The sequence below is a fragment of the Apus apus genome, chromosome 17 (assembly GCF_020740795.1).
Source record: "Apus apus isolate bApuApu2 chromosome 17, bApuApu2.pri.cur, whole genome shotgun sequence".
NCBI classification, from domain to species: Eukaryota; Metazoa; Chordata; class Aves; order Apodiformes; family Apodidae; genus Apus; species Apus apus.
Window position 1 is genome coordinate 9,098,602 of NC_067298.1, and position 20,656 is coordinate 9,119,257.

At 37.2% G+C, this 20,656-nt stretch overlaps 1 protein-coding gene across 12 annotated transcripts in view; it reads right to left on the reverse strand.

Annotated features, from left to right (window-relative positions):
* The window catches only part of BPTF (bromodomain PHD finger transcription factor), a 50,002-nt gene that overhangs the window by 16,765 nt on the left and 12,581 nt on the right, over positions 1-20,656 (reverse strand). For 5 of the 12 annotated variants that reach the window (XM_051635253.1, XM_051635248.1, XM_051635242.1 and 2 more), the window contains exons 3-21: positions 16,422-16,645; positions 15,613-15,813; positions 14,915-15,103; positions 12,442-12,612; positions 12,133-12,308; positions 11,265-11,620; positions 10,866-10,997; positions 10,207-10,336; positions 9,426-9,561; positions 8,737-8,958; positions 6,046-8,434; positions 5,692-5,816; positions 5,325-5,453; positions 4,887-5,037; positions 3,987-4,110; positions 2,314-2,566; positions 1,727-1,888; positions 637-785; positions 163-286 (exon numbers count right to left, since the gene is read on the reverse strand). In XM_051635253.1, coding sequence (XP_051491213.1) covers positions 163-286; positions 637-785; positions 1,727-1,888; positions 2,314-2,566; positions 3,987-4,110; positions 4,887-5,037; positions 5,325-5,453; positions 5,692-5,816; positions 6,046-8,434; positions 8,737-8,958; positions 9,426-9,561; positions 10,207-10,336; positions 10,866-10,997; positions 11,265-11,620; positions 12,133-12,308; positions 12,442-12,612; positions 14,915-15,103; positions 15,613-15,813; positions 16,422-16,645 — 5,543 coding nt within the window. The remainder of the gene's footprint in view (positions 1-162; positions 287-636; positions 786-1,726; positions 1,889-2,313; positions 2,567-3,986; positions 4,111-4,886; positions 5,038-5,324; positions 5,454-5,691; positions 5,817-6,045; positions 8,435-8,736; positions 8,959-9,425; positions 9,562-10,206; positions 10,337-10,865; positions 10,998-11,264; positions 11,621-12,132; positions 12,309-12,441; positions 12,613-14,914; positions 15,104-15,612; positions 15,814-16,421; positions 16,646-20,656) is intronic. The other 7 variants (XM_051635252.1, XM_051635251.1, XM_051635245.1 and 4 more) reach the window with 6 other exon arrangements.

Below are 20,656 nucleotides of genomic sequence, written 5' to 3' on the forward strand. Positions count from 1 at the left end.
CCAAGCCTGCATCCAACACATTCAAGAGCCAGAGAGGCACTTGTTAGAAGCCAAGCATCAAAATGAGATGTTTTTGCATTGAGACATATGATACAGAAAGTATTTATGAAGAAACAAACCATGGATTTCACACTGGAGATTTAAATATTAAAATGAACCTACTGGCTGGAAGAATACCTTGTTGCACCACGAGAGGTGTTCGGATGATGGTCTTCCCAAGAGAGGACTGCTGAAGGGGTGTCCTTATTACTGTCATACCGGGGCGTAGTGGGGTCCCTTGCACTACCTACAGACACCAAAATGGAGACCATAAAGGCACTTATGAAACAAGCTGTTGGGATATGCCCTGAAGTTGTTTTGGGTTTTTTCAATATAGTAATAAATGACAAGGTGCAAGCAGACCCAGTATTTTTAATCTACACCCACTTCACTAAGGGTTACCAAGCTCTAAACTATTCATTTCTCCAAATGGAGAGAACTGTTGTACCTCCTTGGAATAAAGGATCTCTAAATACTACTGCTGAGATGAGTCAAAAACATCGAAAAGGGACTAGAGGGAACTTTTCTTATCTGCCAATAACTTAAAACATATGCACCCACATTTTCTTGCCTTACATAATCAGAAAAACATCTTACTTGTGAAGTGCTTGTTGTTCCTAACGTCCCTGTGGTGTTTGGCCTAATGGTCACAGTGGCTGTCCTTGGCTGGAATGAAGTATATGTTTGACTTGCACCTGTAGTTGATGGAATGATACCCAATACCTTTTGCTGGACTTGAACAACACCTAATTAAAGAAAAATTGAGAATCCATTAATAACACAATTGCCAGCAAAAGAAGTAAATGCAACTCCAGGGTGGCATTTAGAAATCAGTCTCCAGATTGCTAGAACATCTTTGAGTCTTTCAACAATTCTTGGGAGAACTTTTGTGATATTGCAAAAAGCAGCAACATTATACATTGGCAATAGCCCAACTACATTTTAAGTTAAGAAGCAAGTATTTTAGAAAAGATTGAGGAAAGAGTGAATCTTCACAAAGATCAGTTTGATGGTAACTGCAAGTAATTGCACTGACACGGTGCCACAAAACAGTATTATACAACCATCAAAAGCTATAATGTGATTAATTTTAAAATGTAGGAGACCAGTTTAAACACCTTTCAACTACAAGCTTATGGTGCTGAAGAAAATGGATAATGCTTTTCCTGTAACTTAAGAAATATCAATACAAAACTAGTAGCCTTCATGATTTCCTAAGATGCTAAGTATAGTGGAGACAGAATTGAGTTTTTCTGTCAATATACATTCACAAAAGTATTAAGTCCTTTTCTTGAAACAAGAAAAAGAAAAGCTAATCTCAGTTTGGAGGCCAACTTCCTCATTAGAGAAGATGTAGGCATTAATAACTAAGAACAGCAGCTCTTCTGCTGAAGCTGTTTGTTGATGTATACTTTAGATAACAAAAAAAAGCATGCTTCATTCCACATTGTAAAAATAAAGCTTTTAATTTTGCACTATGAAATGTGGACTAATTTACAGGCAAAAAAACTTGCATCTTTCCCCGACAGACACAAATATGCAACAGAGGGGGAACAAGCTCTAAAGACTTGTATAGATACAAGTTTCCCCCCTTCAAGTCACAGTTTACTCCACTGGCAAAATAGTGTCAATGGAGAATGAAACAGCAAGCTGGAACACATGTTGAATTCCGTTCCCTTTCCCCTACCTCCTTGAGTTGATGGCACATTGACGGCAACAATCTTGCTGTTTGCAGGGAGTGGCAGCTTAGTTATCACTTTCCCTGCCATCGTTACTGGACTGCCTGAGATCTGGAAGGTCTGCCCTGTGCTGGCAATGGTTGTGGCTGAGGTGGCAGCTGTGCTAGTGGCTATTGAGGCACACAGAACAGTCAGTTTTAGAGCAGAATCATTAGCCAATGAAATGACTATTTTCAAGTATGAAGCAGCAAACTACATGATTATTTTTACAATCATTTTTGAATGCGTCATGCGTTCTTTGGTAAAGATTCTTTCTGGAAGCAGTATGTGACAGCACAGAATGCTTTCATGACCAGCGATTACTGTACAATAATGGTCAGTAATGGATGAGACAAGTCAGAAATGAGGTTACCAGCAAGTCTGAACAAAGAAAAATCAGACAGGTATAATCTCAGAAGAGTCCTGATGACTTAGTGGGAGAGCTAAGAGCCAAGATGACAAGATGTGATGATGCTATATATTCTGGAGAAGATGTAGGTGCTATACGTAGGATGAACTCCAGCCTATGTCATCTCCATGATCAACAGCTACTTACCTGTTGAAGACTGGCCTTGTTTAACCCAAGTAGCAAAAGTCTGATGGAAATTCTTGTTCTGTTGGAATGTTACTGTAGCTGGAGAACCCACTTTTGTAGTAAGTACTACTTTGGTTCCAGTGGGGACTGGGCCTGGCAAAGGGCCCACCACCACCTTCTGTGGTGTGGAGACAGTGGTGGCCGTGCTGCTGGCTGTGGTGACAGCAGGAGCCACCCCAGCTGCAGGGATCTGCTTCTGCTGCTCCAGCCGCTTCTGCGGAACCGAGAAAAACACAACACAAAACGATAATTAGTGTTTTCAGACTTTGTCTAATAAGTGCTGTCTCTTCCCAGTATTGAAAAAATAAAGGGGCTCTGGTAGGATTCTAGCTGAAGTCATAAAGACTGGAGAACAGGCCACTCACACTATAGCATGAGACTCCCTGACCTGCAGAACTGCTGACACTACACAGGCAGAAAAGCTCCTTTACAGCATCTTTAAAATCCTCAGTTTATATTGACTTCACTGCCCATTTTATTTTAAAGAAAACACATTAATTAGACTCAGATGAATCTGAAACATTAAAAAACTTTGAAAAACACTCATCTATATTTGGCTTTGACCATATGCACACAGCCTGCACTTATGTCAGTAAGTGGTACACCACCATTAGCACAGTTTATTCCTAGCATTCCTAACTTTAGAGCTGCCTGCAATGAGATACTGCCAGTTACAGAAAAAAAAAAAAAGGCCAGATAATTACACTTCACCATTAAGAATCTAATTTTCAAATGATTCTTTTAACTGTAAATTCAGTTTACAGCTTGCTTTTAAAAATTAGGTTCAAAATCCCTTACCTTACCCAGCAACCTTCTGTGCTGGAACTGTCAAGAAGGTACATTTAATTTAGAGAGCCACTTTATGAAGGGTTAGTATCAGTAAGCTCTTTTACAATTCCAAGAAATCTAACATTCTCCCCTGTGTTACTGGAATGATGTATTTAAAATTCAGTAACTTGCTAGTACTACATTGAGGTAATGCTCATGAATCAGAAATACTCATTCACTGGCAATGTATCTTGGTGAGGGAAGGTGAAAAGAAAAAGGAGTAAATTGGAAAAAACCATAAATCTTAATAATATATGTGAAATACCAACATGGCGTTAGGTTTCCTCATTTTAATTGCATACATTTATATACACACACATCTATACATACACATATATATTAAAAAATTGCCAATAGGCTTCAATCAGCCAACTTAATATAGGATAAACCCCAAAATATTTAATTGAATGGAAGCAGGAAGAACAAATGCAGCTTCCCAAGTCAGCTATGCAGCAAGGCAGCTTTCCATTACACCAGGGAACACTGCTGACCTTACCTGGAGGTTGGTGCTTCTCAGCCTTCTTTTGAAATTGAAACAAACAAAACCTTTTCCAAGTGTTATAAATGACAGAAGAGGAAAAAAAAAACCATAACAATAAAACAAAGTCTTTGACTTAAACTTATTTCAAAATACACATACACATTCCACACAGTGGAAGCAGCATTGTTTGATGGCTTAGTGTGCAAAAGAAGTGGAAACTTTTGAAAAATGGTGTAAAATAGGATAAACTTTGCTTCCCATTTCTAATGCATGTGGACTACCAGATCATATTGCTGACAGGTGGGACTACCAAGAGCTCCCCCACCTGCTGGGCAGCCAATCGTTGGTGTTTTAGTTGAGCCTCCAATTGGGCCTTGAATTCCTCTGCCTTCTTCTGTTCACTAACCTTAGCCTGTTGTTCAACTGCCTGTGCCTTTTCCTTCTCCACCCTGCCAAAGACACAACCAAAAGTAAGTTATACCACCACACAAAAACCATCAAACTGGATCTCATTTTGTTCAGTTTAATGGCTCTTACAAGAACAAATGACAAGACCGAAGATCACTGAAAAACTGGTCATGACTTCAAAAGTACTTTGAAATAAAATATTGAAGTTGCATACAACATTCCTGAAATATTCTGATGCTAAACTACTGCAGCACCTTACAGGAAACTACTAATCAAAACTGGGGTTTATAGTTACACCTGAGATTGTAAACAATCTATGTAATACCATTAATTTAAAACAATACTTTCCAAGAGACTAAAAATGTTCCAACTCTAGGTATGCAATACTGAAAATATTTATGTTATGAACTGAACAGTCTTAGGCTGAATTTACCTTTATGTTACTTGTAAACATTTTTTTTTGTATTATAGAAGTATTTAAACACACACTCTTTCAAGTCATGCCAAAAGTAGCCTAAAGCCTTTCCATGTATTAGAATACTAGCCTGTTAACATAGAACAGGGATTAAGTTCAAAGCATGGAAATAATACAACGTAAGTTCTAACAAATCTTGAAGATCTGTATAGATCAGTTTTGGTACCAGCAAATTGTTTAATACTAAGCTTGCCTGTCACCATCAGAAGACACAGTAGAAATGCAGCACAGATCTGCTTTTGCTGATGGTAGCTACCAAGTTCGTGTTCTCTAGCGGGAACTTTTATTTAACATACACACACAAATTAAAACTGCTTTAAGAGCTCATTTGAGTTTGTTTACCTTTCAGCAAATGCCCTGATCTCCCACAGTTCCAATTCCTCCTCTGCTACCCAACTTTCAATTATAACAGGGCCCGTTTGCTTGGGTGTTTCTGGCCTTTTTGGCCTTAGTGCGCTTGATCGCAGTCCCTTCCTCTGGGGTGTTGGAGTTTCTTTGGAGAACAGTCAAAACACACACATTAGGCTTCATTATAAAACAAAATTCAAGTGTAAACCAAGATCTAGTGTCTCTTTCAGTCTCATTTTATGAACTGGAATGCCTTTCAGTTTCAGATATATCACCTCAGCTTATTCAATGCATCGTTTGTTTAAAAAAGGCAAATGAATAGTTCATATCAAGCTGTATTTGCTTCCTTGATGGTTTGAATTAACAAAGATCCAGTTACCTTAATTTCTGTAGGAGCTTATGGGAAGGGGAAAAATGGATAAACAAACATACCTTTTGGAGCCTCTGGTACACCAATGGGACAAATAATTTTTCTTATACAGTACTCTGACCGGATTCCATATGGACCAACATCTCTTCGCTTGATTATTTCTGTTGTTGTAATTTCAGTTTCAGATGTTTCTACAACAAATCAGTCCCAATACATCAATAACAGCAAACAAATAAAAGCTACATCTCTGATCGACCCAAGATACTCAAGGTAAAGAAACAGCAATGAGTACAAACTGTTGACTAAAAAAACCTCACACGCCATAGCTAACATCACACCTTTACAGAAATGCTTGGAATGAGTTTAATACTCAAAATTAACAGCAAGATCATTCGCATTAAGAGACCCAGAAGTTTCAAGAAATAATACCTGTGCGTGTAGTTCCTCCCCCAGGTGGAGCTTTTGCTGCCATGTCATCCCATTTGAGACAGGCCCACAATAACCGCAACATAAGGCTCACTCCAGCCAAGGATTTTACTGTTTGAAGTCGGTACCTAACAATAAAGTATTAATTACATTTTAAAATAAACATGTATTTTAAATACCTAATTAAAACAATGGGACAAATGTTTTTTCATTCTGCCTTTAATAGATAGCAAAATTTGCACGAGTAGGCACAAACATGTACACCACTTGTATTTTAAAATTCAATTAACTGTATTTTAATATCAAATCAACTTCATTATATCCTAAACTTTTCCTCAAAAACTTAAAAGTATGTACCTCCAAGTGATCCCAAAAGTTGGCCTTGGGGATGGATATGGCCAGATATCCAAGGCAGGCTTTGCATTATAATTGAAATAGGGAACTTCTCTGATCCCTCCTTTTCTGGCCAGCTTTTTTAAGTCATCATTGGGTAAAACAAATATGCTTTTCTTACTGCTTTTGGTAACAAATTTTCTATATGATGGCAAAGCAGTTCCGGAACGAGTTTTTTTCGGTCTTGCAAATTTCATTAACTTCACTTTGTCTTTTGTAGAATACTCTTTGCTGACAGTCATGGAGGTCACCAGTGTGCCTTCTGGGGTGGTCAGTGAATCAGTCACTGTTGTTGTAACCACAGTTTTGCTGTGCTCCTGTACAGAAATTACATCAACATTACTGTCTGTAGCTGGAGTGGTAAGCTTTGTTACAGTAGTGGTGGTAGTTACAGTCGATATGGCACAATTTTCTGTAGATGACACTACTGTTTTCTCATCATTAGAAGATGCAGTTTCTGCAACTTTAAACACAGTTTTGGATTCTGTAGACACAGTTGATGTTGTGGTAGTCACTTCAGTAATAACAGTTTTTATTTTACTTTCTCCATTAATATTTTCCATTTTGTAGGTCTGTACACCGTTCTGCTCGGCAAAGTCACTACTCAAGCTAGATTCCTCACATGAGGTTACAGGCGATGGAGCAACTTTCTTATCCTCAATTACTTCAGTTTCCATGGATTCTGTTTCACTATTGAGGTTATTTTCTTTACAGACTGTTTGTGCTGGTGTGGAGGCAGTGCCAACAAAGGCAGATCTCTCAGGAGAAAGCTGTTTTTCTTCAGTTGTCTGCACAAACTTGCAAACTTCATCTGGTGGCTGAAGACCCTCTCCTGATCCAAACTCAGGTGAACTCTGCAGACATGACTTAGGGTCCCCACTATTGTTGTCCTTTGTGTCCTCTACCATGATGTCACCATTCATGAATGGTTTTACTGAAGATTCCTTAAAAGTCAAAGATTTTATTTCATGTTCTGGAATGGATTTATTAATATTATTAACTTTTGGCTCAATATCACCCCCTGCCTTAGGTTCACAGGCATCTTTAACTAAGCAGTCATCGTTTGATAATACTTTAATATCATTGTCCTTTCCATTAATTTGAAATGCTGATTTTTCTAAGTCTGCCTCATTTTCTTCATCTTTATTATTCTTTTTGTCAGGAACATTATTTATATTTGTCTGATCAAGGTATTTGCTTATGGTACTACTTGTCTCTTGACCTTTCTTTTGACCATTAGCCTCAGTCGGCTTAGAGCTCAGTAAATCCTCATCAGCTTCTATCTCATCCATGTGTTCTGGAGTTTGACTTCCAATGTTTCTTTCAGAAATTAGCTCTGGTTTAAATGGTTTTAGATCTTTACTAACTGGTTTTTCATGAAATACAATCTTGTTTTCAGATTTACTTTCAGTCTTTCCTGTAGGAATGTCTTCTTCCATTTCACTTTCTTGAGAGGATGTTGTTTCAATATGGCTTTTTATCATACAATTGTTTTCTGGGTCTTTGCTTTGCTGTTCAGAATTCCCTTCTGAATCTGTTTTTTCAAGAGTAGCCAAAGAACCTTTTCTACAGCTGCCTTCTGTTACCACTGGCTTTAAGTTTTCACATTCATGCTGAGATACTCTGGTAGCAGGTAGTTTTTGTTTCAAAGGTTTTTCACTTGTTTCTGAAAGATCCCATTCTGCAGCTGTTTGTTTCAAGCCATCCACAAAGGAGCTATCAGACTCTTCCAGAGCCTCTTGTCCCTGACACTTATCAGGAGTCCTAGGACCAGGGTTGTTTTCTTTGCTATCATTCTGTATGGAGCTTTCACCTTCAGAGGACTGAGGTGAGTCTTCATCCAGTAGCTGGCCTTCTCCTTTTGACAGCCTGTTGGGCAAAGGCAAAGAGGGCTCACCAGTTTTGGTACAAGAGATGCTGCCCATTGGCAAGCAGTCCTGCTCTGCACCTTCTGCCTGGGTCTTCTCCGAAATGGAGGGTTGATCTTGGGAAGACACATCAAACTGGCTTCCTTCTTTTACTTTTCTCTTTTGTAGCTCATCTATGTTTTTCTGGGGGCTTACAGATGGAGCACCTACTGTTTTAGCACTAGCCTCCAGTTTCATCCTTTCTAGACGTTGTTTTTCTTCCAGTGTAAACTGTTTTATTCGCCTCTCAAGTAGTCCATCTAATTTTGATGATTTTACTTTCCTTTTGTAGCAAGTCCTTAAATGAAACCCCTCGCTGACATTGATGATATCCCGCTTGCAATGACTATCCTCATCTTTTATGGGGGGTTCAGTTTTCACATCGTCTACATCCATAGGTTCTTCCTTGATGACTTTATCATTTTCACCATCGATTCCTCTTTCCACTGCAAAAAAACCACAACTCTCAATCAGTAAGCTCCCTAAGCAATGAATACCAAACCATATTTTTATACATTAAGTACTAAGAATAAATTAACCTTTTAGCATATTAACAGATGTCAAGAAAAAGGGAACAAAAACTTCAGGCACTACTACAAGGGATAATAGGCAATCATTTAACTGAGACATTTTAAACATCTTGACAAAATCTGTTACAGGTTTTCACCAGTTATTGCTGAGGTTCTGCACTTTTACACATGCAAACTTGTTATGAACAGGTAGTTGTACAATAACTTAAGTATGTCACCTTTGTCTTTTGCATGATCCGAGTTTTCAGAAACTGTATCAACTTCTACTTTCCCTTCACGTGACTTTTCTTCTTTCACATCCACTTTCTCCAAAGTTTCTGAACCATCTGCTTTGTCTTTCACTTGCAGATCCTGAGAATCCTTTGTTCTGTCTTTCTCTGTTTTTACCTTAATTGGACCTTTTCTTTTATCCAAGTTGCATTTTTCATCTTCGCTCTTTGCTATTAACAAATCAATTACAATGTTTTAATTATTCAGATTTTTGCTTTTTTTAATACTCTCCTACATTTTAAGGTATGTTAGTTTACCTCTCAAATCATTCATACATCATTGGTGAAATTCAGAAATAAAATTAAGTACACAATGGTAACATCACAGATTAAGCTTAGTGCAATATGGATTTAAAAAATTACCTAAAAACCCACCAGGGAGAAAACTGTTTCATTTACGTTATTTTTTCAGGAATCCTTGTTCAGCTTTTCCTAAAATAAACAAACCAACAAACCAATCCTAACACCCCAAAGCAAAAGACACCCCCATTTTCCTGGAAACTAAATACCACTTTCTGAAAACCCAGACTGTTACAGAGTATATTAATTCACATGCAAATATTATCTGCATAGGTAATAAAAAGCAGTATGTTAGAAATAAATTTTTAAAAAAGCAAAAAAGCAATGCAGACACTTACTTGGTAGCAACTTTCTGTAATTTGCATTAGTATTTCCAGGCAGTTTGGGCATAAACCTGTGGACATGTGTTTTACTAATCCAGCTCCAGCCACCATATCCTGTTACTCTGTATTCCTCTCCTTTCTGCTTCCAAACCTGTTCAGAATTTTTAAAATAATAATTTATTGGTGCTACTTATTGCATTAAGTTATATATTCACTTAAAACCTGACCATTTAAAAAAACCACAACAAAACAAAAAACAAATACAAAACTTTAATTTACAGACTTCTTCTAGCAAGTTGAACTATATTTGTGAAAGAATATACTATCTAAAATTAAAGATGTATCTGCTGATAACTGATTCTATCACAGTAACATCTAAAAACCATATTTATTTCATGTAACAGGAAAATGGTTTACCCAAAAAAGCTGAAAAATCATACAAGCTTTTGAGTCAACCTGCATGTTTGTTACAACAAATAAATTCAGAGCAAAGAACCACTCCAGCAGAAATATTTAATATCTAATGTAGGAGAATATAAAGAGGTTTCTATAGCAGCTCCCCCATCATATTATATAACCTTCCATAGTAAAGGTAGCTAGGCTAGCATTTTGGGTTTTTTGGGAGGGTGGGGGAGTGGGTGGGTTGTAGGAATGGAGAACAGGGACAAACCTACATACAAAAATTTCAATGACCATCTAGAACCCTTCCATCCTGCTCCAATGGCAGGGAGTAACACAACGACAATACAATTTACTATGATGGGTTTTTTTTGTTCTTCACAAAAGGGAACCTTACTTGATGTTTGACAGGAAATGTGTATTTCACCCAAGTAGCTTGCTGCATTGTTTCTTCTTCTTCTTGCTTTCTCTCTTTTTTTTTCACTTTCTCCTTTTCTTCTCTTTCTATTGCTGTCATTCTGCGTAATCTAATAGATACAGATTTAAGTCCAGGATCTTGTAAGCAAATACAAGAAGTCAAACAACAGCACATACTACCCCTTTGAACGATTTTAAGTATCTGAAGTTAAGAGGAACACCCAGTATCAGGTTATATGTATCACTTGCAATAGGAACACTGCTTTTTCTGGCTATTCCAAAAGGCAAACACAGCAGTCTGCAACTGTGTCTAACATCAGACACATTTTGTTTCTGGTTCTATGACATAATAAAAAACAAAATACAGACTTCACTGAACAAAGAGTCTTGAAATTTCCTCTTCTAGTCTCCCAAAGTTTTATCACTTTGATAATGATACAGGTAAAGAACACAAACTTGCTTTGCAGGAGCACTGACACTATAAAAATCTTGTCATTTATTTTCAGTGTTTCTAGTTGAGAAAAACACTTCAAGCATAGAATGACTAACTAAATTTAAACATAATTCTTACAGCCTTAGAGGAACTGGTAACTGTAGAACAGAGTAAAGTTCTTACGTTAAATAAGATGTTTATTTTACCTAGTGTGCCCCAACGATTCCCGCCAGATTGGCAGCATGACAACTGGTTTGATTGCACATTCCAATATAGCCAGAGCTAGTGCAAATTCTCTAGGTTTGCTGCACATCTGAACAGCCTTAATCCAGTTAGACCTAAATCATAAAAAAGATAAAAATCAGAAACACATATGTGCACCAATACAGCACAGACTGAATGGTAGGATAAAACCTCCTGTATTTCAGTACTTTAATGTGCAATTATTTTAGCCATCCAGCACAAAACACAAACGTGCCCTCTTATATTTTAATATACTGAAACACAGTGCTTGGAAATGAGTGATTTTGAAAACAAAAGACAATTTCTTATTAATACTGTTAGCAAAAACACAAGAGAATATCTATTTTCATTTATTAATTTACCTGTGAGAAGCCCAGTTAGGGTGAAGGAATGATGCTGGGATATTGTTTTCGAGCTGAATAATAGTGAGCCTCAAAGTGGATATGGTAAGAACTCTGGAGCCATGGACAGACCCATTCCATTTGAACTCTCCAGCAGGAGTCAGGCAGAATTTATGTGAGAGGTGTCTCCTCTTGTCATGGTCCTCCCTGTGCTGGTGCTTGTTCAGTGCAAAGGAATTAGTGGCATACTGATTGTGATAAACACGATACTTCCCCTCTTGCCCTAACTTGAAGTAATTGTTGATATTTCCTTTCATCACAACTTCCTTCTTCGTGTTCAGCCGGGAGACTTCACCTTGAGAGTTGACCACCAGAACCTTGTGAAAAAAAGAATGATTTTTAAGATACACTTAAGCTTAAAATATTTAATTGTTTATGATTTAGGCTTCAACTGCCTGTATATAAGTAATAAGAATAACTTGCATCAGTTTGTAGAAGCAAGTAACTGTTTATTTGATACACTAAATATAGGTACCTCATCACTGATTGTATATAAAGTTAGGATATTTCCAAATTTCAACTTGACCATTTAAAAAAAAAAAAAAAAAAGCCATCCAGGCTCCTCAGGACATCAGAGAGGAACCTGTTTTGCTGCTCTGAATTATGCTGATTTGTCAGCTTTGACAAAATAGCTTCATTAAACTTCTGTAGGCTTTTGTGAAACCCCTCCTTGGTAAAACAGAATTCATACATGTAGCTAAGCAAACTTGCTACTTCTTTCTTTTTAAGTACCTCCATAGTCTGCCAAAATCACTTTTTTATTTTTAAAAACATTATCAGTTTTCTAAAACAGTTGTTGCACTTTGAATTTTCCAAGATGTGCACAAACCTCTCTGCCTTCTTTAAATGCTTTATTTGCTTCATGGGCTGCAGCAGCAACCTGCTGGCTTTTCATCTGGCACAACTTGCTATCTGGATTTCTCAACCTTGTGAGCATTCGTGTCGATCCTGGCGTGCCTTTTCCTGCGCCTGGAGAATCACTTCTTTCCCCATTAGATTTCTCTCCTGCCCAGGAGAGAAAAAAAAAAACAGGCTTTTAAAACAAACTTAAACATTGGAAGTTTTCTAGTGATGTATGCGAGTTGAAGGTTAAAGGAAAGAGGCATAAACCAAAAGTTAGAAACACTATCATTATTACCTATGTCCTCTGAAGTCTGGGATCCCCTCTCTGCATTTTCAGCATCATCAGGAGTCCTGATGGAATCATTCTGCCCAGAGTCCAACTCGCTGCTGTTGCTGTTCTCAACATCTGACTGAGGAGCAGTAGATGCACTGCTGCTGTTGCTAGGGATCATCTCACCAGTTTCTTCTACAAAAAAAAACAACTTCATTTTTAGTCTTTCTTCTAAATTGGATCAATACAGTTTTTTCTAGTTTTAAATTTTTCATTAAAAAAAGTCAGCTGAACATCTTTTGCTTGACTAGAGAGAAATGCCCATAAAATATTGATTCCCTCCAGAGCACTGTATCCATGAAAGTATTTTTTGTTCTCTTTCAAGCAGTTTCAACTTTTACATCTCTGAAGAACTGAAAATCATACTTGTATTTAAAATATATTCATATTTAATCCAAGACAATTATTTTTTGCACACAGAGAAGGCTCTGCTGAGACCGTTTTGCTTTTAGAATGCAGATTTCATGAAATTTCATCTTCCTACAGCTTCTATGATTTTATGTCTTCTGATTTCCTTCTGCTTTAGCTATTCCTCAAATAATTCACTTTGAGCTTCAAGCTCAGTAAGACAAATGGGCTCTTGGTCCTCAGTTGTCCTTGTTATGGTCTGTCTTGACAGCTGTGGACATTGTCACCTCACTCATTGTTAGGTGTACTGCCCAAGTATCACCTTGCAACTACAGCTTCAGTGAACTGCAGCTACCTAGAAATAAATCACTCCAGCTTCTCACTAAGAACAAGCCACCATCCCTCAGAGCGGCAATGTCTTCTTGATTTTGTGCAAGAGACACAGCATAGCTGTTTAAAACACACAGGCTCTTTCTGTTTCTAGAATTCAAAACATCAGAGATTCTGTTGTTGTGAAGGAAGGTGACAGAACAAAACCTCCTTTTTGTGAAATACTCACTTCTAGCAGAAAGATGATTAGGAAAATAGTCTGGGATCTGTAGAAGTTCCCTAACCTGAATGTATATTAATTCCTGGCTTTTCCAGCACTGTTTGATCCATTTCCTGTTTTACTAAGAGGAAAAATTGAACCATTTGTGGTGCCTGCTGTTTGGAATAGAGTGGAAACACCCAAACAAAACCCTTAAATAAGAGACTTCTACCCGAATTACATTTAACAAGGATGGTGACAGACACATTCTCATCTAGCTTTGAATTTTAGTCTTCTTTTCTCCTCTTTGGGAGTTTTTGCCTCACTGACACTGGTTCAGTATCTCTACCTCCAAGAGTCTCAAACTGAAATTTCATAATAGGAACACAAGTATCGCTGTGAAGACAATTAGACTTGAGGAAGAACAAAACACACCTTCCTACAAAAAGAGCCCACTAATTTAAAAATAAGTTAGCAGCTTTGGAAGGAGAAAGGTACCTAAAAAAGTATAATAAAGAAATAGTAAATATATAAGTGAATCTTTGAAATAAAATATTCATCCATACGTGCTTGGAACAAAGTTATAAGATGTTAATATTTTCCATTAAGCTTCTATACAGTTATTTTAAGTTTAAAGTGGAATAACAAACATGACAACTGGTAAAAACATCTACAATATCAAATAACTACAAGGTATGCTTTCGGTCCCATGCACTAGAACACTGTATTTTAAAAGTGTATAATGAGGCTTTCAGATTATGGATTAATCTTTACTATCACTTTTTGCAGCCTATTGATTAGACTTTGCATTTTTTAGGACCTGAAAATAAAACTGATCACTTAAACAGTAATCAATCAGCTGTTTGGAATAAAATTTGGTTATGCAGTAAATCCTGTAACAGAATATAATTCTAAGTGTAATAGAAAATCTAAAATAGCACACCAATAATTTATGTAACACCTAATCAAATTCCATGCATTCCTAAATATAAAGTTTGTTCTTTTAAAAAATAATAGTGTACATTACTATTTTGAATCACTGACATAGCAAAACAGAACATGTTAAAATACAAGGGCCTCTGTGCTTATAATTCTGAAATCTGTTTAAAATTCCCAGCATGGCAACTTTAATCTTGACATTTCAGTGCAACAGTTTACTCACATGAACAATAATACCTTGTTAGTGATTTATACAGTAAATGAGAGGTTAAAAAAATAAACAAGCCAGAAGCAAATTAGAATTTGAAATAAACTTTGATAGGATGCTAACAATCATTATGGATCACTATGGAAAAATAAAATATACAGAAAATCAAACATAAAAAGCTTAGCCATAGTAATACTTGGAAGGCATGAAAACAAATGCTAATGTCACAGAGGATCACAAATCTCAAGCACTAGTTGCAAGAAAATTAACTTTGAAATGTTAATGACAACGTAGCAGTAAAGGATGGCACTGCAAGCAAACAGCACGAGTGATACACGCTGTGAATGGTTTTAGTGGACAAACTCAACAGATTCCCCAAATTACAGAGGCATTGGTAACAGTGCCTTCTGTACCTGAGAGTTCCTGAGGGAGCTCTGATGCCACCTTCTTCTCTGCCACGTTGTTGCTCTCAAGGGTTTCTGACTGACACCCCATTGCGTTCTTCCCTTCAGAGCAACTAGTCTCTCCTGCAGAAGGATTTGTGTTGTTGTCATCAGTGCTTGGTGCCACAGAGTTACCTTTATCCCCAACGACTGTTGCCTCTATAGTAAAATGCACAACAAAACTTTAGGGATATTCTTTAGTATGTCTTAGGATGTCACATGGCATCATCCATAGAAAGCAACTTCAGCAGCTCTCATCGAGCTTTCTGCTTTCCTCAACATTTTTTTTTGCTATGAGACAGTATTGTTTCAGAATTAAAGCACAAGCTAATTCTGATGAGGAAAACAATGTTAAAAATTATATATTAGTGCTTACTACAAACATGATCACAACCTCTAAGTGCCACCTGTACCTCTAAAGCCAAAGTATCTACAAGCTAACTTTAAACTTGAAAAGTGGGAAAATTGGTGAAATTACTTAACAAGAAAAACAGCCATGATACTCAAACACAAAGGAACTGGCAAATATCACCTATTACTTAAAAAATTACTTAGGGAGAATAATAAAAAACCCCAACACATTAACACTTACAAGAAGTGTGAGGGTCTGAAATACAGATTCATTTCACATAAACAAGGTTGTAAAAGCACAGTCGCAGTTTCTTTACCTTCTGTTTGCACTTTTTCCTCATCTTGCTCAGTGGCCGTTTCCTCAATTTTGTCTTGGTCTCCTGGTTCTTCCTTGCCCCTCTCAGCATCTGTCTGATCATTATCAACATCACTTTTGGGCTTTTCTGCTTCATCATCTGCTGCGCTTTTATCTTCCACTATTTCTCCTTTTCTTGCTCTGATAATGTCCAAAATTTCATCTACAATAGAAAGTATGTTGTCATCAAGGATCAAAAAATTACCACCTACAGAGCCATTGAGCAGAAATAACATGACATAAACACTACTTCTCTCAATGAGATAAAACGTCTTACCACTTTTCCCTGCTCAGAAGAAACAATTCCAAAGATCTAATTATTGATTTCTCAGAGTCATGCATTTATATAGTGATGACTTAAAGCCATTTTTAAACCTGAATATCTAATCTTCACGTCTTCCCTAGAACCAAAGGTTAAACCTTCACAGATTTATATTGCTATTTATTGCTCCAAGGTAGATAAATTAAATTGGTGGGGAACAGCAGAGGAGATAGGCATTCTTTCACACTTTCTATAATATTGGAGCTAACACAGCTCCACTCCAACACCTGCAGTGATCACAACCTGGTACACCCTAAGTGTATCAGGAATCCAAATCCCTCAGGACACCCTGGAATACACGACAGAGTCCTACAAGAAGTCAGCACTACATAACCTTGCTGCTACCTCATTATGCTTCTCCATCAACTTCTATAAACTTCTTACAAGAAAAGAAATCAGTATTTAATTCAAAGTGCAACATCTCTTCCCATTAAACAAAATATTCTTACCATTTGCTGCAGAAAGGAAAGACTTGTTGTTGCCCCTTGCTTTATTAGTAAGGTCTTCTGTCACATCCATGTGCCGGTGAATTTCTTCACGCATTTCTTCCAGAGTTTTGCATAGGTCAGCTTCCCAGTAATCTTTGTCTAGGCATTCAATTAACTCTGCCAGCTGTATCTTTGTGCTATAGTACCAAATTTTCTTGTCTTTCTCACTTTCTGAATCTTCCTCTCTGTAAGAGTATTTTTTAAATATTAATTTTATAATATCTGGATAAATGACAACATTTAATATCAATCAACTTTTTTTTGCAGAGAATTATTAGATGCCAGTACCTAAATGTGAATAAACAAATAACGTGAGGACTGTAGTTTGGGAGATTCAACCTTTTAAGGTTTGCTGTGTGCTCCTCTCCCATGGCTTATACATTAAGGACAGTAAAAATGAGTGTCAGATATTCAGAAAGCCCAATAACCATCATGCAACTTGATTGTCATCTACCTACTGTTTAAACAACTGTAATACTCACAAGTCAAACAGAACACTACTAAACTAAAGTGGTTATGAAGTCAATAACAGCAACATTACTATAAATTCAACCACTAATCTCTCACAACCTTTACTACAAAACAGACTTTTGGTTTTGATGATAAAACCTGATGCATTGCAAAAAAATACGATTATTTCTCTCATAAAGGCCCTTGCTCATGAGAAGCAACAAATTCTACTTTCCATTCCACTTCCTCCTCTAGGCTGCCAGTAACTTTGCATTACTTTTAACAGGTTAGCATGGTTAAGTTTGACAATTTTTATCAGAAAACAGCTCATTTCAGGAAGACTGCCCACATACTATATCAAAAAGTAGCATCTGAACGTTGACAGCCATTTGACTGTGTGGAATACTCTATTCCTGTAGACTTATTATTTAAACTATTTTCCCTCTAAACCAATAATGTTATTTTTTAACATTAATGGAAACAGCAGCACCTTTATTCTCAGTGGACAAAAGCCACAGAAAAGGAAGATAAGGCAAACAGTCAAAAACTGAGATGCAAGGGCAGATAAGAAAGCAAGAATATGGCTTTATACAGCAAGAGGAAAGAAAAAGATGAAATCAAATGATTAACTGAAAAGGAGAGGGGAAGTGTGGGTTCTGAACTTTCCCTGGCAAATGTCCAGTGGAAGTGGTGAGAGCAAGACCTGGCAGAGCAGCAATTGTAAGGCTGCTCTGCTCCTTATGAACATGACTGCAGAATATAATGCTGTTCCTAAGCTTATATTTTTATTATTTCTTAGCTCACCAAAAAAGGAACTTTAACCTTCCCCTTTGAACCTCTAGCCTACAGCATAATTATTTGCTAGATAGATACAACATTTATAAATCTTTTTATATGACCTAGATATGCAACAATATGAATGCTTTACATAGTCTTATCATTCCATGAAGGAACACTGTGCTAGTACCACTGTGCCAGAGCAGCAGCTCAGGCACAGAGACCTGTACACCTTGCTTAGATTTTGCGTGATTATCCAAGTGTTTTCTTCTTTTTCCCTTTTTGCCCCCCATTTAGCAAATCTGAAACTGCTGCAGCTATGCTGATGCATCCAGGATACACACCCATATGTGACACCTGAAAATCCCATGAAGCATCTGTCCTTTCCTTTCCTATCAGTTCTTCCAACTCTAGGATTATAAGGTTCCACTGGACTGAAAAGCAATTAGCTATTCTCTTAATCTTCCCTACATAACTCAAGGAAAAGCTGCCAGTACCAATAAAGAGATGCTGTATCACATGCCAGTAAAACCCAGAGCCACACTGTGAGGAATCAAGACACTAGACCACAGGAGTATTCTGCAGAAGGAACCAAGAGCTAATCTTTCCACATGTGATTTGAGACCTACCCATTAAAGAATTGCTCAGATAATATTCTAGAAATAGTATTTTATTTCCATTTTACTTTATTTATGTAATGTTTTGAGCATATAGTTTCTCTTTAATTGAAGGTGATGACAATTTCAGTAACAGAAGTTTAGGAATTAAGAGTTTTCTCTTAACAAAAGCACAGACAGAAAAGAAAACGGTATAAGCTTGCTGTTATGGATGCTTGCACGAAACTCATCTTTGGTGAGACTTTTTTTCAAGGTCCAGGTGTATGCCCATGGAAGCCTTGGAGTGCTCATTACCAGCTCACCGACAGTCGAAAAACTGCTGCAGAAAGCATTCTGTGTGATCCCTTTTGGCAAAGTCAGTTAAGATTTAAATTAACAATGAAAAGATTTAAGCTAACTTTCCCTGAACACCTCCTCGCATTGGCTAAAGGGACACCACTTTTACCCTTTGAAGAATTCAGAGAAGTTACCATAAAAAGACGACTGAAAGATTCAAGTCTACACAAGGACTGATTCCCCGTGCGTTCCTCCGGAAGGCAGACGTGCCAGCCTGGTGCTGGACAGGTCTACTTAGTCTCCAAGGGACTCAGCTGAGTCACATACATTAAAAGTGAGGCCAAGCAAGGGAGAAAAGAATCACACAAATATTTCCTACCCCTTTCAGCCTCCTTCTCTGCCAGGAACTATTCACTGGCAGGCTTTAGAGGCAAGTTTTAGGAGAGAAAAATGACAACGCAGAAGATGCTAGAAACTTTCAAGTAAGAGTGAAGTAGATACACCCCTTCCTGAATTCCACGCTGATACAATTGGAAATTGATGAAATTTAGTGAATTGTCTAAAGTAACCTATTAAAATGAAGTTCCCAAACCCTTTTAATTAACAGGAGAAAACAGAGGAGGATCCAACAAGAACACAAACAGCATGACAAATCTTGCAGAAAAAAAGCTGAAAACTGTTTGACCATGAAGATATGTGCAACTCAGCAATAACTATTTTGTCTTGTTTCTGCTAACAAAATGTTTCATTTTCTTCTTCCATAAACATTTGACAAATCCAAAGCACCTCAATATTTCTAGAATGATAACTTGGTTGAAACACTGTAGCAGTTCACTAGAAGGCAAGTCAAAGTCCTAAATTTCGTGACTTGTTATCTTGCAGAAATGACCTTCAAGAGCAAAACAAACACAACTGACCCAGAGACATCATCCTAAATTTGTTAACAGCTTGAAACAAAACCTCAGGATGCCTGCCCCCCCACTTTTTTTTTCCTGAGATTTACTCATGGGTATGTATGAGATAGTCACTCCATGTCCACTTTCCATCTTTGCAAAACAGAAGAGGTGGAAAAGAGAAACAAAAGTACAATGATGTGCTTAAACAGGCTTATTACCCTTAGCAAGTGATGAGAATTGAAATAAAAGTATCAGTGAACAATGTCTACAAAACCTTTTACAAGATGGGAAAACCAGTGGAATGATAGATTAACGGTATTTGTGAGAGGAGAAGGGAGAAGTAAAAAGCTCTAAAAAGCCTTTTGAAAAACAAAAGGAAGCCCTGCAAGAATTTACAAGTTCAGTTCTCTCATCCTCCTGGGCAAGATTAGTGTTTTTTCAGATTATTTCAGATCTCGTCTCCTCTGATATATTTGATCAAATGGCATTGGTGAATAGACTTCATTTTAATAAAGTTGATATGGTATCACTGACTGTATTTAAGATTGTAGCATTTGGCAGTTATCCTTCAGCTCAGGTGTGGTTTGATCTTGTTCAAGATACATGTATGCAAAATGGATGGCTTGCAATACAGCATGCTTCCTGAGCCTAAAGAGATTAAAATGTACAGAGTTTTAATATCTATGTGAGTTACTGAACCTGTCTTTCTCTGGAATGTAGTCATGTAGTAAATTCTTTTGTCCCCCTATGATGTGACTTTAGCATCAAGTTTTAAGGCACATTATGCATAAATTTAATTATAGCAAAGCTCTATGAAAAGTCTAGTGGAATTGGCTGATTCTGTACATGATACACTGCACTCGACTACCACTGCAGATCTACCAAAACACCTGTTTTTTTTTCTGATTCCATCAGGAGGATTTGAAAAAAACTGACACTAGCACAAGGCCTGATATCCACTGGCACCAGGAAGGACAGGGACAAGCTGGGAATCTTTCAGCCTAGATGATCCACATGAGAATACAATAGAAAGTCAGGAAACAATTAATGGGATGAACTGCATTTCTTCTTGTCATAAAAATACCTTTCTTTGTACGTTTTGAAATATTTTAATCATCATCATCAACAAAAAAAAGCAGTAAATGGAAAATCCAATATTTTCCTTTTGTTGTATTGTTTA